Source organism: Sylvia atricapilla, chromosome 7, assembly GCF_009819655.1.
Source record: "Sylvia atricapilla isolate bSylAtr1 chromosome 7, bSylAtr1.pri, whole genome shotgun sequence".
NCBI classification, from domain to species: Eukaryota; Metazoa; Chordata; class Aves; order Passeriformes; family Sylviidae; genus Sylvia; species Sylvia atricapilla.
In genome coordinates this window covers 33,637,809-33,656,380 of record NC_089146.1, presented here as the reverse complement: position 1 = coordinate 33,656,380, position 18,572 = coordinate 33,637,809, and the positions used below count along the sequence as shown (strand labels likewise).

Here is an 18,572-nt window from a genome sequence, read left to right as displayed (position 1 = left end):
TGCACATCTGGAGATAAACACATCCCTGGCCCAGGCTGCACAAACCCACCAGTGGGCTCATCCCGTGAACCTCCCTGGCAGTTAAGGCTGAAGGTCTTTTAGTGGGGAATACAAAGGCTGGTCAGAAGTTTTGCTGCAGTCTGGCTCTTGGCAATCAGCTCTTTACAGCTAACCACAAGTTTTCCTATCAAAAGTATAATTTCCCTTTAATAAGTCTGTGTGTTGTTGAAAATGCAGTAATCAAAGAACAGTTGGAATTTATTTCTGTCTTCTTGGTAATGCTGCTTCTGTTATTTAACAAGGCACTTCTTTGGTTGTAACAATGAAAATTCTCCTTATTAGAAAAACATTCAAGATTGTACAAAACTGAGAGAGAGACAACAATAAAGCCTGTCTTTGAAGTTTTCTTAGCAAGTGTAATCTGTATAAAATTCATTAATGACATACCAAAATCCAGGACTCTTCATTAGAACACTCTTAAGAGTAGCTGAAAATCTCTTGTTTAGCCTGTTCCTTGATCCCTGCCACCTCAAATCACCTTTCTTCCCATTCTCCCCTCTCCATCCTTCTTATCTGTGGATTGCTTTCAAAGGCTCTCATTATAATTTCTTTTAATGAGCTGGGTTTCTAATTATAGAGGGAAGAGAAGGCAAGCTGCCACTGTATAAATGGACATGGAAAAGGGAATGCTATTAAACCCCTACAGTTTCTTTTAAATAAAATTCTTTATTTTCATGATATCTCTAATACAAAAAATGAAATATTACCTCCATGTTACCCTAAGGAATTTATATAGGGACCCAAATTTATCTATGTTTAATCCTTTCATTTAAAGCATGTCAATGGTTGAACCTTTTTGCCAACTATTGCCTCATAAACCACTTCAGATTTTTCTTCATGCTTTAATATTTTCTTCTATCCCCCTTTCTTTTCCTTTTCCTCTCACCAGAATTCTGTTTTGGACAGACTGGGATGCAAATTTCCCTCGCATTGAGTCCGCATCCATGAGTGGGGCAGAGAGGAAGATCATCTACAAGGACATGGACACTGGAGCCTGGCCCAACGGCCTCACTGTGGATCACTTTGAGAAGAGGATCGTGTGGACAGATGCCAGGTAAAGTGGTCACAGCATCCTCGTGGGTACTGAGCAATCCTCATTCCTGCAAGCAGAAACTGCAGTGCAAGTGGAGTTTAGTCGTGGACACAAAGAGCCCTGGGCAGGCACGTGTGCAATATGTACATTTATTTAATTGATAACCCGTGGCTCCTGGCTCCCTGTGCCTTAGAGAGCAGTTCCCAGATGTCCTCACTGACACTCATCCATGCAAAGCACAAGCTAGTTCATTATTTTTTAAGCTCATCTGAAAAAAACCTGGTTTTTTCTGTTGTATTTCTCACAGCATTGAGGTAAATTAAAGCGTTATACTAACTAGTATTTCATATGGTTCAGTTAAATTAATAATGTGAACTTAATAATCTATAAAATTAATGATTGCTCTGCAAAAATTCCTAGGTCTTACCACTCTTAGGAATTAACTTCTTTGCACATTTTGTCCAATGTCATAATGGTTGTGTGATTTTTTTTTTTTATTATTATTATTTTATTTTTATATAATCCTAAATTTGGGGTTGTCTTGTAGATCGGATGCCATTTATTCTGCATTGTATGATGGAACCAGCATGATAGAGATTATTCGGGGTCACGAATATCTTTCTCACCCTTTTGCTGTTTCTTTGTATGGGAGTGAAGTTTATTGGACAGATTGGAGGACCAATACCCTTGCCAAAGCAAATAAATGGACTGGCCAAAATGTCAGTGTCATACAAAAAACAAGTGCTCAGCCATTTGATCTCCAGATTTATCATCCAAGTCGACAGCCACAAGGTGAATATTCCTAGAATAATTTATTACTGAGGGGGGGAAATCTGTATCCTTTATATATATATAAATATGTGTGTATTTTTTTCTTTAACTGTTTTATTGAGTGCTAGATGAAGACAAAAGTACACAACCCATGTGGCAGAAGTTTTTATGGGGTACATATGTCTAGATAGATAAATTGATTTGTATAGGTTAGCATGTACCATGCAAAATAGCAATGCTAAAAAAAATCAGTATGAATTTTATTGTGTATGTAATATACACAATAAAACATATTAGATTGTGTATATAATATACACAATAAAAGAAACCAAAACAAATATAACAAAAGACAGCAGTTATTTTGTACATAAATATTAGAAAGTAAAAACACCACTTGAGGATGAACACAAATTAGTTACAGTTTCTTCCATGTTGTCTGGATAAATTTCAACTTTTCTGCCAAGAAGTTGATGGTAATACAATGCTGTTTTAGAATTGGTCTCATGAATACTTGTTGCTGTTCTTTCTATTAATACTGAGAAGTGAAATTTTGTTTTTCTTCTCATCCAGGAGTTGTAGTGCTGAGCAAGGCACTTAGACTCTTATGTAGCTTGTGAGCAGTCTTGAAAACTTCAAATCCTGCCACCTTTGGATGCTGTGTAAATGTATTGGAAGTCAGTTCTGCATTATTTATACATAGAAAACTATGGCTAAAGCTCTAATGTAAATGAGTTCCAGCAAGTAAAACTCTCACTGCACTCTGGAAGGCAAAAGATTTGAGGGATGTTCTCTACTGGCACGTGGAATAGATGAAAAGCAATGAACACTACTTATTGTTGGTTAGTGTGTCCAAGCCTGGTGACAACCATCACCTCTCAATATGTGACATAAATTGTCAGGATGAACTTTTCTGATGTTTTTATTTTAAAATAATAATGAATGCGTATTGAAAATCAATGTTACGGATTTCCAGTGGATGGCAAGTCTCTTGGACTTTGTCACTTTCTGAAATAAGCCACTTATTTCCCTTCAGAATTTACTTTTTGAGGCATTCTAAAAGCTGATTTCTGCTGAAGATAATATGTATGCCCAGCTAGTTAAAATAGAGGTGGAGTAAATATGCATCTCTGCACACACCTTTCAAATAAGTTTTTTTCCTTGTCTCTTTTTTGTTTTGCTTTGTTTCGGATTTTTGAGTGGTTTTGTTTGTTTGGAATTTTTTGGCAATTTTCTTTTAATTGGTCCCCTCCTGGACTTTGGGATTTGTGTTCCATATTTGATGTTTCTAGAGTTGCAGTAGAGTTGCTATTTGCCTTTTCTCGCTGCCAGAAAAAGAACAACAACTATTCTGTTTGGACTGGGGCCAGACAGCATCTTCAGTGGGATTCTGTAGCCTAGGGAGACATCAGGCAGTGTTCACAGCCTCAGATATCTTGGCCTCCAGGCAAGGAAAAACTGTAGAGGAGCCTTCAGTTGTTTTTTTTTTTTTTTTTTTTGAAACCAAGAAGTTCAAGGATCAAGTTGTGTAATTGCAGCTTCTATTTTATGATGTAGAAAACACTGGATTCTGATTTATGATTGGCCTTCTGGGTTGCCTCTAAATTATTGTCTTCCAGCAGAAGCAATTTCTTTCTCCAACTCTCCAGCACCTTTTTATTTGAGCTAAAGAAATGATGACACTGCCCGATTACTTGTTAATTTTTCCTTTGAATTTGTAGCTATTTTGCAATAAATGAACAAGACAGTGTGCAGGTTAGAATCCTAAAACAAAATTAACAGTAGATTTACACTGCAAATTGTCAGTATGAATAGGGCAGTGCAGGATGAACATTTTGTATTTTCACTTCCATCTGGGTCACCTGTGTGGGTGAAAGTTGATTAGTTTTTAATATCTATCAAGGAAGTTATTTTGATTGAAATGAAGTAGAGAAGAGCTAAATAAACTCTGGTAGCCTAAAGGCAGATGATTTGAGTCAATCTAGGACAGATGCTAATTTAAGGTAGAGAAGTTAGAGTGAGATATTTGTCTGGGTGATGAGTTCAGCTGTCAGTAAACCACAGGGGATTGGGGAAGGCTTCTTCCTTAGTGCAGAATATTCTCAGGAATGTGAGCTCCAGACCCACTCGTCTTCCCAGAATCAAAGCTCTGTGTCAGGAGTGCTGTTAAGATGGCAAGCACAAGGTTTCTAGGAAGATTTTGTTTTCTTTTCTTTTCTTTTCAACAACCATTGTATTTTAAAAGTCCACTTGTTGCAAAGAACAAGGTCTGTTTGAGTCATGAGGAGTTGTAGCAGTGCACTACTGAGGATGGTGACAAGAGGGGTAAATATACAGCCTTGGAAAGATCACAGCTTGAAAACACAAAGCTGTGAATTTCTCACTCTTCTCCCTTCTTTTAAAAAAAAAAAAAAATTCTCCAGAGTATTAATTTAAATTAAAATTAAAAACCAAACATGAGTATGACATTATTTTTTCTATATAATCTTTAATAAAAGAATAATTTTTTATTTAGAAAGCAGGACAAACAGTACAATAACTGTTGAATATAAAGTATATTTGTACCACTGAGCTCTTTTGTAATTAAAAAATGAAGAACATTTAAGTTCAAGGTTTTTTGCAAAGTTCTATTGAGTCACAGATTGCCAGCTGTTTAAAATAATAAACTCTTAGAGAAATGCAGCTTAAGAGGAGGAGAACTAAAAAACTTCATTACTTTGAGGTCTTATATATGAATATATGTATATATTACTTTAAGACCTTGTTCTTTTTACTTCAAAGCTGGCAGAAAGTTTGGTATATGTACTGTAAATAATGCAAAATATATATACTGAAATTTATCTATTATTTTACTCCTATATATATAAATATATTTTTTCTGAGCTTTATCAAGAATTGTGCTATGTTCTGAGAATATTCTTCTTTATTTAGTTTTGTGCTAAAAATGTAAATTTTATATTGATTAATTTTTGAAGTGAACGATTAAAAACTGAAACAGAGTGATTAGAGGAAATAAATATTTACCTCAGAACTGACACCTCTGATCAGTCCTAACCTGCAAATTTCAAAGATCAATGCTAAAACAATCAGATATAATAGGCAGTATAAAGATTTAACTCGGCTGAGTACTTTGGCCTTAGGGAAAGCAATTCTACTGGAAGTATTGCCAATGAGCAGAGGATTAGATCAGTAACTGGTTTTAAATATGAGTGGGAATCGACTGTCAGCAGTTCGAAAGCACCTTTTGATGTGACTGAGGTGCAGATCTTTGAAGGTTTAGGCAGGATTCAAACGTTTTGCGCACTGTTAAAGTGTAAGATCGAACTTTGTCTCGCTGAAATCTGGTGCCACAAAGGGACAAGCTCAATGTGAAGTTAACGCAGGGGATAAGTTTGTCATGGGAGATGCATATTGAGAGGTTGTCAGAGTAAGTGTTCATTTGTCAGCTGCTGATGGAATGTCAGAAGGGGTTGTTTTTAAGGGTTGCAGGTCAAGAGAAATGAACACTTTGTTTAAATGAAGTTTCAGAGGGCAGTCAGGAAGCGAGGTGACAAGAGTGACACGTGTGGATCTGTGCACAGCACTGTGAGAGGAGCAGACAGACAAGCCATCAGCAGTGCAAATCAATCAAACAATGAAAAGGGCTGTCCAGTCAGGGAAAATGCCAGTTCCGTGGCTTGCTGTGATCAAAAGGAAAATAGATTGGTGGAAATGATCAGGAAAAGGAATAAAGCAGCACAGCTAGTGAAGTGTGATGCTGTATCAATCCATGTCACTCCCACAGCTGGAATACATAGACAGATCATACACAGCACATCAAGGGAGCCTGACAGGCTGATCAAGGGCATGGGACAGGTTTTGGTCTGGGGACAGCTGTGCTGATGCTGCTGGAAATACCATTTATAGACAGGCCTCTGTATGGTGGCAGTCTGTGAAATCATAAATGGCATGGAAAAGGTAACAAATGCTTATGAGCTTACTCACAATAGAAATAGAAGTGTTAGAATGAGCACGAGGAAATACAAAAAGCCAAATTTTTTGAGAGTCAGAGCAATAACAATGTGCCCTCAGGAGAATTAGTTTTTATTAGGAAATAAAGAGCAGGCTTTGCTGTTATTCAGTGCAAGCAGTATGAATATGAAAGGAATGTATAAATATGTGCTGCTAGAGGTAATGTTTAGATCATGGTACTTTGCTCCCAGAGTTGTGCATTCATGTGGAAACAAACACATCTGCTTTATAACACTTCTTTTCCCACCAGTTTTGTGTTCTGTGCAATAAGGCAGGGAGTTGTGATGTGAACAGTACACAAATTGCACTGACTACTCCTGGTGAATGCTTGGAGTACACTTGAACTGCAACATTCTCTTTAAAATGATCATTAACCAGCAAGCCTTTTAGTTTTTTCTTCCATCTGTTCTTCTTTTTAAATTCTGTATGTTCCATTCCATAAGACAATACTTGCATGGAAAGACAATGCAGGGATTAATTATACTTAGGCTCAAAGTAAATTCTTATCATAGACAGTTGTACGCACACAGAGAGGTTGAATTTTCACAGAAGTTACATCTCTGTATTGGCAAATAAATGAAAGGAAAATAAAGCACAGGACCAAACTTTTACAGTCTCGCAGCACCTGTGGAAAAAATGCCCAAAAATTGTGGGAGGTTGAATCTCTAGCTGGTCTCCTGAGATCCCTTACAACATAAATGACTCTGTGATCTCCTTCACAGTGTTTTCAAAACTCTAAGTTGTGTTTTGTTTATGGTGTATGCTTCAGAGGGATAGATGACTTCTATGTGCTGGAAAGATTCCCTGAGCCTTGTTAATTTTAGTGTCTTTTCAACTCAATCTTTTCTTTGTCTTCCACATGAAGTTGTGAACTTATTTCAAGAGATACCCCAAATTTTCTCTCAATGTTCCTATTGATACCAGAAAAGTGATGTTAAATAAACGTTCCTCTTTCCTAATTTCTAGGAAAGGCTGAGTGACCTCCAGTGCTGCCAGCCCTCAAAAGGGGAAAATAGGATGATTTTATAGAAAATAGTAAAAGCCTGTGGTGTGTTTTGGGGTGGGTTGGTTGGTTTTTTAAAATAAAATGATGGCTACAATTGCAATTAACCTGTTTTTCCAAGGGTTTGAAAGCTTCTTTTTTTACAAAAAAGATTAGAAAAGTAAGTAGTTAAAGGATTCAGGAAGTGCTGGATAAGTTTAAAGCAGCATGCACTGGTGGAAAAAAAGGATGGTTCAATGAAGAAAACTTTGTCTTCAAATTGAAGTGCTTGAGTTTGAGCTAAATTTATTTTTTACGGAAATTCATACATTAGATTGCTGTGGTTATCTAATTACTTGTACTGCAGCCTAACAGAGGAATATATTCTACACTAATTGGTTTTGTTAATTATAAGTTTGTCTTTGAGTCAGTCAATTGCACTTCCCTTTTCATCAATGTTAATTTTCAAAGGGTTTTTTTTTAACAAAAGGAAGAGTCAACATTACTTTCTGTTCATGCTTGAAATGTCTCTTCAGCAGTGCTCTGGAGCTTTGGGGTTTATAACAGAGAATGAAGATGATAAGAATGATTTCCAGCTTTTATAAGACTAAGGGGTCTTCTCTGGTCAGCTTTCTTCCTTCTCTTTAAAGAAATTTTAGCACATCTTATTCAGTCAGTGAGCTAGAGGAAGTGACTTGTGAAAACCTACACTTAGGAGAGGTTTTCTCTGAGAAAAGTAGAAATACTTTGCTGTGTTTTGTTTTGGCTTTTTTTTCCCCCTTTCACATTCTCTTTGTGCATTAGATTTCCAACTAATATTCTAGTAGGGAAATGAAATTGAGAGGAAACATTGAGTTTACCATAGTTCATCTCATAATCTAAGCTTTGACTATTTCTTTCACACAATTAAATCTGTTTCTCAGGTCCTCATCATGCTGACATTTTTTTAATCCCATGTGTCTTGATTAGGAGTGTAAGATTTAACTCTCATGAAAAGGCTGCAAAATTAATATCTCCCTGGGAAAATTATATCCAGTTGCCTCCTAAAGTTACAATTATAAACTGTGGCTGCATTAAAAACCAAAATATTTTAATATATCTATATACATATTCTTGGACTAGAGTTGAATATTAGCCTGTAACAATGATTAGAGCAGAAGCTCAGTAGATCACTTCGACTGGGTCTGTCTTCAAAAAGAATGTTTCCCTTCTCACAACTGTTTGGCAAACCTTAATTTTAACAAGTGGGTGGTTTTTTTTTTACATTTTGTGTGTTTCAATGATTCTGTTTTAGCTCCCAACCCTTGTGCTGCTAATGAGGGCAAGGGTCCCTGCTCTCACATGTGTCTGATCAATCACAACAGAAGTGCTGCCTGCGCCTGTCCACACCTGATGAAACTGTCTTCAGACAAAAAAACATGTTATGGTAAGTTTTCCTCCCACAGCCTGGCAATTGCATTGATTTTCGAATCAATGGACAAATTAATGTCACAAATAAAACCTCTGCAGTGCTTTAGAATGGTGTATTTTAAAGGAGAATTCTGCTTTTTGAGAATCAATGACTTGCTCTAACTGTTGAGGTCTGTGGTGCTTTGATATTTGCTGCCACAGCTGTTTCTTTGTGCTGCTGGTGAGTGTGGTGTGTTCATAAAATTTATCTCTGCACAACAGAAGGCTTTGTACTGAAACCTGCATCATCCCAACATTTGGAGTCAGGTAAGCTGGATAACAAAAAGATGCTTAATAACTTAAATCTCCACCTGCTCTGGAGTTGTCTTAGACTCATTTTCAAGGATTATAAAACAAAGAGTAAATATTAGAAGTGCATCCTTGCAGGGGAATTTTATAAAAAAACTGCAATAAACACTTTTCAGCTCTAAAACCCCTTGAAATGTCAAATAATTCTATTATCTCTAAAACCTTGTACTGAATTAACCTTCTTACTGTTGATTAATAAAATTCAAGAAATAGAAAAGAAAATAATATTTTGGCATGTCAGAGGTATTGCAGGAAAAAAAGTTACTTTTACTGTTCATTTGCAGGTGCTTGCTCCAATCATTCAGTGTTTTGAGATTAAAAAGAGAGCTCTGCTTTGCTTTTAATTTATCATCCTTTTTGGAGGTATAAATTAGAGCAACCAATTTGCCCTTTTTGTTCCAGCTGTTTGCTTTTCACTGCTCATGCGCACATTTGCTGTTTGCAAAACTTCCCTTTTACAGTGAATCTGATATCCCGAGATACCAAATGTTAATATCTGTTATGATGTGCAGGTGGAACATGATTTGTTTGAGTGGACTAAAGAGGGTAAAACGTATGAAAAAAACATTTTCAACATTTTTTTCTTTCACGCTCATTAGACCATATTGGTTTAGTGGATTGGTAACAATGTCCAATATACATAATTCTTATCTTTTTTCTGTGCTCTGTAACATTATTTTTCAAGTGTCATTAGGCTGCAGGTTTTCTGGGAGAGTTTAATCACTCATATAAACATCATTTACACGTTTGTCAAGTGATCTGAAACAAATTACTTTGTTTTTTTGTTAGAGATGTGAAGAGGATGAGGAATGATGTTTTCCCTTTTTCTAACAGAAAGAAAGAAGTTCCTTCTTTACGCAAGGCGTTCAGAAATCAGAGGGGTGGACATAGAGAACCCGTATTTCAACTTCATCACAGCCTTCACTGTTCCTGACATTGATGATGTGACAGTCATAGATTTTGATGCCGTTGAGGAACGTTTATACTGGACTGATGTGAAAACACAGACCATCAAACGTGCCTTCATCAATGGCACGGGCTTAGAAACCATTATTTCAAGAGGTAAACAGCACAGCATTGAAGTAAAAATAATTCCTTCTAGATAAATATGTGCCATGAGCATGCTGAAATAGGAGAATGAAAGTTCTTGATATGTGTACCTTGCCCTGGTATTGGATAAGAGATCTAAACCATAAGCAGGCAGAATTTTCTTCAGGATTCTAGTTCACTTTATTGATTCATAATTCAATTCTATGTAAACCAATTGGGGTGTATTTTTTGCGTTGATTTTGTACAAGATTGAAATGTGTAGTAAAAAAAAAAGGAACTAATGTCTTGAAGGTAGAAAGGATAAAGATAAAAAGCAGGAGAAGCACAGTATCTAGACAAAGCTTTGCCCTGAAGAATTTCCTATGTCCTGTGGCTACCTGTGTTGACCTAGCAATTAAATTGGCTCTGTCAGGGTTGTTTTCTCTTTCCAGTCCATGCAGATCTTTCAGCTTTGGTACCATTGATGAAACTACAGCATGGCAGCCTGGTATTTTTGGTGATACTAGTGTAATGTGGGTTTTTTTTTTTTTCTACAGAATATGTACATAAATCCAGAAACTTCATGAATATAAAGTCTGTAATGGATTGCTTCAACCAGTTCTGTAAGATCAGACCTTACCTGACGTTGAGAACAAAGGAACCATATAGTTAATTCTTTATTAGAAAATAATTAATTCAAGCTCTGCCCCTTGTATCACTTGAAAAGAAATTACTTCTAAGTTAGCACATTTTGGGAAATGTTTGGACAAATATGGCAATTTCTCCATTTTATAGACTGTGAATTCATTTTGTGGGGCTGCTTTTTCTTTTCCCCTGTTATCCCAGAGACAACTTTATTAACAATCAGATATGTTTTTTAGTCCCAATAATGAGAACACAGCTTAAAATGCCTCCTAGAGATCTTTATTTCAGGTGTTCAGGTGCTCAGCAGTGGGACTGGTTGCTTGCTTTTTTTCTTAAAGTAGTAGAATAAAAGTGTTGTTTATTATAGAAAATTCACTGAACTTGTCAAGGAACTTAAAGAAAACAAAACAAGAGAAATATACTATTCTTTCATATTCCTTTTATTATGGTAGCTTCTGTGGTAGATTTTTTTGTGGGTTTTTGTTTATTTTTTGTTTTTTGTTTTTTTTTTTTGTTCCAGATGTAACTTTTTATATAATAAGTTAGAGAAAATTACAATGTTCTGGCACATCAAAACATTGTAAAGACTATTTATTATGTGTAAACTATCTCATTTGCTTACAGTTATACTTTCATACTTCTTATAAGAACAAAATAAGCTTTGTAAGGACATCCTGGTGGGATTCTCATTGAGTGAAGTCTTATGCTAGTGTCACAAAGATGCCAAGTCATACTTTAATCTTTTTAACACTATGAAATGCTTATTTTCTACTTCCTCCAAGCAGAAAAAACCCAGAAGGGCAAGGGAACAATTTTAAAATGGGTCAAGGACTGTGTGTTTGGTGTCCTTTGTCACATTCTGTGAGGTTGGCAAACTTCCTAATGCCCAATCACTGCTCAGCCTTATGGACATGCAAACCAGTCCTCACCCCTGTCCGTGTCAGCCTGTCAAGGGCAATAGTCCTGCCAGTGGAAATTACCAGCTTAAGCTGACAGAAGATGTGTATAAACGAGGAACTACAATGAATCATTTAATCACCCTTGGCCTGTCTCCTTCACCACAAAGATGCCAAACAATATGAACCCAGGGCAGAGTGTTGGTACCTAGAGGTGGAGCAGTGACTTTACACCCAGTGTTTCAGGCAGATGTTAACACAGATTGACATTTCTTTAAATACCTTCCTCAGGAAGACCATCAAGTTACCAAATCAGTAATATCATACTTCTGTTTTGCTGTCTCAGGTGATAATGGAGCTGTAGGTTAACCCTCAGCTCCCCCAGCTGCTCATCCCACACTGGGATGGGGAGGAGAATTTGAAGGGTAAAAGTGAGAAAAGTTGTGGGGTTTGATTAAAAAAAAAAAAAAAAAACAAACAACCTAATAGGAAAAGTAAAAGCTGTGAACAGCAGAAAAGCAAAATAGTTCATTATAGTTCATTCAGTGTTTCCCACTGGCTGACAGGTGTTTTGCCATATCCAAGAAGCTGGGAGAGTAACTTGCAATCTTCAAAGCCTTCAAAAATAAAGACTTTCAAAACCCCTAAACTTCTCCAGTGACACAAGTACTTATGAGCTACAGAACTATGCTACAGACCAGTGGATTTAATCCAGATACTCTGTACTGAGCCTTTGTGGAGCTGAAGAAGGAGGGAGGATTTTAAATTTTAGCATAGTTTTGTTTTAGAAAGCCACTGAGCAACAAACGCCTTCTGAAGTAGAAAAATACAATACAGAAGTTCAGCATCTCTGATTATTAGTTTTGGACAATAGGTTTCATGCTGTGGATATTCAGTGTGATTTTCATGTTCTTATTGTTAGTGTATCAAGCCCAGGAAGAAAAATCAAGATTATTAATTCTTGTCAACTAGTTAATAAATCCATCTGAATAAAATATTGCACAGTATTGTTAACAAACTGTAGAATAAATCATTCTTTTTTTTTTCCCCCTAACACTGACAATAATCCAGAAGGAAAATCTGAATAACTGCTTTCCCTTTTTGCAGACATTCAGAGTATCAGAGGTCTTGCAGTGGATTGGATATCACGTAATTTATACTGGATTAGCTCAGAATTTGATGAAACACAAATTAACGTGGCACATTTGGATGGCTCCTTGAAAACCTCAATCATCCATGGAATTGATAAACCCCAGTGTCTTGCAGTTCACCCAGTTAAAGGGTAAGGTGTCCATGGTTGTAATAAATAAACTGCAGCAAAGTTCATCAGAAGGTTCTTCATTGATGTTTTACGTTTGGCCATTCTGTTTTCTTTTAAACTTAAAGTGCAAACCTGAATTTGAAAGCTTTTGCTGAAAATTTTTTAACTTAATGCTTCTTCCCTTAGAAATCTGCTGATTAAATCATGTAATTATTAGTTGTGCATTTTGTCTCCTAAACTGAGGAATGTTTTCACTACTGACTCATTAAAAACACAAAGCGAAATTGTAAATATGTTAATTCTCTTCAGTAAGCTCTACTGGACGGATGGCAACACAATCAACATGGCAAACATGGATGGCAGCAACAGCAAAATACTCTTTCAGAATCAAAAAGATCCTGTTGGTAAATACCTTTTTTCCCTGTTTCTTTTTTAACTCATAGTGATTTATTATGGGCATTGTCTTGAATTGATATTTAAGTGTACAATGATGTTTTTCATCTACAGCCATAAGAACAGGCATAAAGGTACAAACAACACTCATGTTCCTGTTGTGTTTCACGACTTAAGGTATTTTTGGCCCATTCTGACTGAAATCAGTATTATTGACTTTTAGGATTACAATAGACTGAAGGAGAGCCCATCTGTATTTCTTAATCTTTGTATCATGGTTACAAAAACATGGAGGTCAGGGTTTTAGTAAGTCGTGGGTATATGAATATGCTTTCAATGCAAATGTGGATCTTTCCTCACCACAATTTCACCTGCATAATTAAAAGATAAATTGGACCTTGACTTTTCACTACAGAGGGAAAAAAAAACCAACAGTTGAAACATGCATTTCATATCATGACTTAATCTCAGTGTTAGTATTTGGGGATTCATAGAGTTGATAAATTATGGCATTAAAAAAAAAAAAAAAACAAAGAGCTTTTTCTATGTGTATTTTTTGGTTTTGCTCAAGTCTCTTTTGGTAGACAATTTCATTATTTAGAGAGTTAAAGTAGTTATGTCAGTCGTTGCTGCCTTGTTAATGACCCATCAATAAAGTGATTATACATTAAAGCAGTTATGTTTTTATAACTGAATGCATTAAGCAAGCAGAAGTGAAAGTGATTTAAAGAATTCAGTAAGTTTTACGTAAGAACAACATGACATGCATTTTATACACTTAATCCAGTGAATTTTGTAGAAATTAGTTGCTAACTGTTTTACTGTTGATATGATTATCTGTCTATCTGCTTGAAGAGACAATTACCTTTTTATCTGGAGAGAAAAGAGTGGCAAAGCAACTAATTTTAAGGTGAAGGACTAGCACTTTTGATAACATTAAAACAATATAAAGGACAGTTGTGTGCAACACTTTGCACTGAATATTTTGTGATCAGAGGTCACAAGGTCCTAAACTGCAATGCTTAGGGTTTCTGATATCAAACTCATAATTAAAATGTATGCAAAATGCCAGTTTCAATGGTTTAAATTATTTTTTACCATTTGCATAGGACAGTCCCATCTTAAGAGCAATGAAACCTCTCTAAAAATTTAGAAAGTAGCGGTCTTAAAGCCCTAATTTAATTTTCATTGAGCGCTGAGAAAACTGTCTTTGTCCAAAAATGAAGCTCTAGTTCATGCAGTGCTAATTTTGAGTGTTTTGGGAGTTCTCAGGTGGATTGCTGTAAAAGACAAATGCCTGGTTATTAGTGTTGGATTTCCTGATGATTGATGGGATGTTTAGTTTCCTTGATGCAGAATTTCAGAATTTGAGAAGTGAGGGAGTTTTCTGATCTACGACCTGATTTTATTCTTCCTGATTGAGCTCCATCAAAACAATGAGACAATTTTTCAATTACGGTATTTTCTATTATTACCAAGAGCACTTTTAGTTTGGAAATTTCGGGAACTGATACTCTTAGGATGACAGATGGTGTAATTTCTTTTTTTATCTTTACTAATACATACTGTGGTTTGCTGGTCCCTTCTGCAGTTCTGAAAGTCTCCAGTGCTGACACATATATTTGTTGATAAAAGAACTGCTCATTGGAGTGCCATTAAACTATATTAGGAATTTAGAATTCCTGCTAATTTTATACTTTTTTGGGCAAATCACTGGCTCGTTTGAAGTCTCTGAGACCACTGTTGTACAATCCTCATGCCTAGATTCACTTTAGCAGGTTATAAGGTTTAAGCCAGTCCCCTACACTTGAATACATCATGAGTATCTGTGATGCTTATGGCTAATAAATCACTTGGTTTTATTATTAAAGCAGGAAAATTCCTGAAAAAATCTATTTACCCATGTGCTGCCTACATTAGAAATAATGTGTTTTTGCAAAGGTTGGTAATAGGTGGAAAGTATTTGGGGAGAATAATGTGCTAGGCTTGGATAGAAGGAGATGGGAGTGTTTTTTGTGTCAGTTGCTGCTGTGTAACTGGAATGCCTGTGTGTAGAAACACCAGTTGGATGTCTGAGTATAAAACCGGACAGGACAGGAGTGTAATTGCTGCATAGCTTGTCTTGGCAGTGGCCTCACAAACAGATCCCATCTGGGTGCAATCTATGGGCAGCTGCTCATGGGCAGGTGTGGCAAATCCCAAACGCTGCCCATCTCAGAGCAGGAAAACCTTCCCACTGGTTTATTCCCTTTTAAGCCCCACTGATATTCCCAGGGAAGTTGCCTGTGCTGGGCTAAGTGCTGCTTGTCTCCAGAATCCCTGGTGCTCTGTGCCTGCAGCGAAGCTGGTTGTACAAACACAAGAATGTGTGTGCAGAGACACTGAGAGAAGAGTCCCTCCTGAGGCACTGCTCCAGATCCTCTCTTCCCTGTGTGATGTTTCCTCCTGGGTGAAACACTTGCAGAGAGAGCTGGCAAACATCAGTTCCTGCAAATGGACTGGGAAGGTGGTTTTTAGAGGCTCAGAAAGCAGACACCTTTGGCCTGCCGTGTCAAATGTGTGTGACAGTAGTGACACGATGGCAGCTGTAAAGGCTGCAGCTCATGGCGCTGCTTTCTCCTCTTGGGGTTTCCAAAATAGCTTCCCACAGGATGAAAAAGACTACGGTACAATATCTCGAGCTTGACCCATGCAGTGAAATACAGTATTTTTTGGCAACTTCCTGCTGGATACTTAGCATGAGTTCTGGGAAGGCTGGAGCACCAAAGCAAATTGTTATGGCAGGTATCGTTATTACCATGCCAAGACTATTTCACTGTGGAAAATCTCCTGCTACCACTTCTTGAACATTTTTAAAGGATTACAGAAGTCTGAAATACATTATCTCCTAGTTCTTTGCTCTTACTTTCAGAAAACTCTGTACTTTATTCATTTAGTAGCTTATTTTGCAAGTATCTTTACTTTGACCGTTCTCTTGCTTCAAACTCCAAAGAACTGATTATGAGATCAGTTCGCTATGAATCGAAATGAGAAGTAATACTATAAATTTATTAGGAGTTTGGATTAGATTTTGGTATTTCATCAGCCTAAGCAGGGAGAGAACAGACCTTTTATAGTTCTGAATCACAAAAAGTACCTTGTTTACCAAGTCTATGTGTATTCATAATTTTAGAATATAAATTATGGCTTCTAGTTTGCATTTACAAGTTGTTAATGACCTCACTTAGGACCTCAGCTTATTCAAGTAATTCTTCATTGCCAGATAATGCTCTTTCATCAGTCAGTCACTGATTGGGTAACTGGTGGAAGGAATAAAAGGCACAAAATCTTTCTAAGAGATTGGGTTTTTTCATTGCAAAAGAAAAATTTGCTTTTCTCAATTTTTTTTAAAAGTGTAAGTAGATGAGTGACTAGATAACATAATAAGATAACATAATTGCGTGTGTGTATTTCTTAAATGCATGTTTGTAATTAAAACACCTTAACAATGTATATCATCCATTCCAGCCACAGTTAAAGGTGTATGCATTAATTACAGGTTTATCAATAGATTATGGGGAGAACAAGCTTTACTGGATCAGTTCAGGAAATGGAACCATCAGTAGATGCAATTTGGATGGTGGTAATCTTGAAATTATTGAATCAATGAAAGAAGACTTAACAAAAGCCACAGCTTTAACCATTATGGGTAAGTCCAGTGATAATATATTTTTTTAAGTATTCAAAGCTAATTAATAATGAAATATGAAAAGTTTAGTGAAGTTATTGTTGTTTTTTTATTAATATAATACATAAAATACGTTCACAGGTGAGACTATGTTGTCCATGAAAAGTTCTTTTTTTAATTAAACAGTTTGCAATTACTAATACAAGGATATTTCTAAATATAGACTTGCATATAGATATATATATATAAAAATGGAATGAAGGTAACAAATTGATGGCATATACTTACTATAGTCAAGACATATCAAGAATTTTGAAAGGGGAAGGAGCTGTTACACTGTTTATTACACAGGATTGTCTTGTTTCCTCTGCTCAGTCCTTCCTACTTAGTTCAGGATATTCCTAGTTTGTTGCATTGCCTGTCACTTTGGGGAGACTTCTTCAGGCTATGAATTGATGATAGAGGATTTGGCTTTTCATGTCTGCTCATATTCCATGTATTAAACTGATTGAAAGAAAAAAATTCTATTTGTTAGGCTTTGTAAATAAAATTGCTTAGAATGTTCAAAAACATCAATCAGAAAAATCAAAAGATCAGTAGCATAAGGAAAAATTCCTAAAAATATAATCAGCAAATTGCTGATCTCTGAATATTATAAAAATATGGTTTTAAATTCACTTTTTCTCATATGCACCTTCAGCTCTTCGTCTTGTTGTAGCTGGGGCAAAGTGGATTAAGAAATTCCAATCTGACTCAGAATTTACGTTTATGCTTCTGCTTTTATAGAGATGACTGTAGAGATTTCCATAATTTTTACAAATTACTGACCTCTATTCTGGTTCACTTAAAAATCACTTATATTTATCTTGGATATTAAAAAAAAAAAAAAAAAAAAAAAAAAAAAAAAAAAAAAAAGTTCAATTGATAAACAGACTTTTTTTGGAATGAGTGAGTTATCAACTGCCAGCCTTTTTATGAAATATTTTATTTGATTGATTAATTAAATAATAATTGTGTACATGTAGATGGTGTGCTAGGGAAAGTTAAATAAAATGTAATGATTTTTTATGCACATGTTGTAAATTATGTCATGTTTAAAGTGGTAATTACTAAATTAGATTTATAATACACTCATTTGCCCAGTTCTGAACTCTAAATGCTGTCAGTATCTGTGGGATATATTGTGCTTTTATACATGCATTCATAAACATGAACAGGTTTGGTGTCAGAAGGCATCATGAATGTTAATTTGGACAAATCGTTTCTCAATGATTGGATTGTGACTAGAAATAAACTGAATAAATGGCCTTTACTCTGGGGAGCTGTTGGAAGTCTTTAACAGGAGGTGTAAAGAGTGTGTGTTCCTACTGTCACTGAGCCAGTGGTGGTGTCAGGTGCTCATCTGTGATTCACAGAAGCTACAACAGTGATGATCCCTCAGGGACAGGGAATAAAGAGTTTATAGCTAACATGTAAAGGGTGTGTGAAAATCACTGAATTTTTGGAGATGCAAGAATATCTGCTGTGTAGGTTTTTCCACATGTACCTCTAATAGTCATAGTTTGGGATGTTTTGTTCTTACGGGTGATGACAGTTCTTGCTACTTAAAAACTGGTGGACAAAACTTACAGAGTTTGGGGTTTTCTGTCTGTTTTGCTTTGGGGTTTTGGAGTTACAGTTGTGCTAAAATGCAGCTTGATATTATAGTGTGATTCCCCATATAAATCTGCTGGAGAAAAGTAGAAGCACATAGTTTTGTCAGCAGTATTGTATGTGCTGATTGAAAAACATGACAAGTTTCTGCATTCATTTCTCCTGTAAGTTTCCGTATTGTGGAACATGCCATGGTAATATAAATGCCGTTTATTTTCCTAAAGAGCAAGTGGCTGTGCATCAGGTTCTTACAAGCAGGTTTTTCTGCATGTAAAGTGGGTCAGAACAGAAAATCCAATGCCATATGAAGCAAGATAAGAGAAATCTAATTGATAAATGGTCATAACTAATAATATATAGGTAAAGAAGACTGATTAATTTGTTCTAATGTAAGATTTAACATGATAGTGTGTGAA

The 18,572-nt window shown here is 36.0% G+C and overlaps 1 protein-coding gene across 1 annotated transcript in view; it reads left to right on the top strand.

The window, feature by feature from the left end:
• Positions 1-18,572, top strand: part of LRP1B (LDL receptor related protein 1B) — a 271,488-nt gene that overhangs the window by 90,291 nt on the left and 162,625 nt on the right. The window contains exons 20-26 of the mRNA XM_066323173.1: positions 950-1,114; positions 1,641-1,885; positions 8,149-8,280; positions 9,447-9,674; positions 12,290-12,464; positions 12,753-12,847; positions 16,375-16,524. Of these exons, the coding sequence (XP_066179270.1) occupies positions 950-1,114; positions 1,641-1,885; positions 8,149-8,280; positions 9,447-9,674; positions 12,290-12,464; positions 12,753-12,847; positions 16,375-16,524 (1,190 nt within the window). The remainder of the gene's footprint in view (positions 1-949; positions 1,115-1,640; positions 1,886-8,148; positions 8,281-9,446; positions 9,675-12,289; positions 12,465-12,752; positions 12,848-16,374; positions 16,525-18,572) is intronic.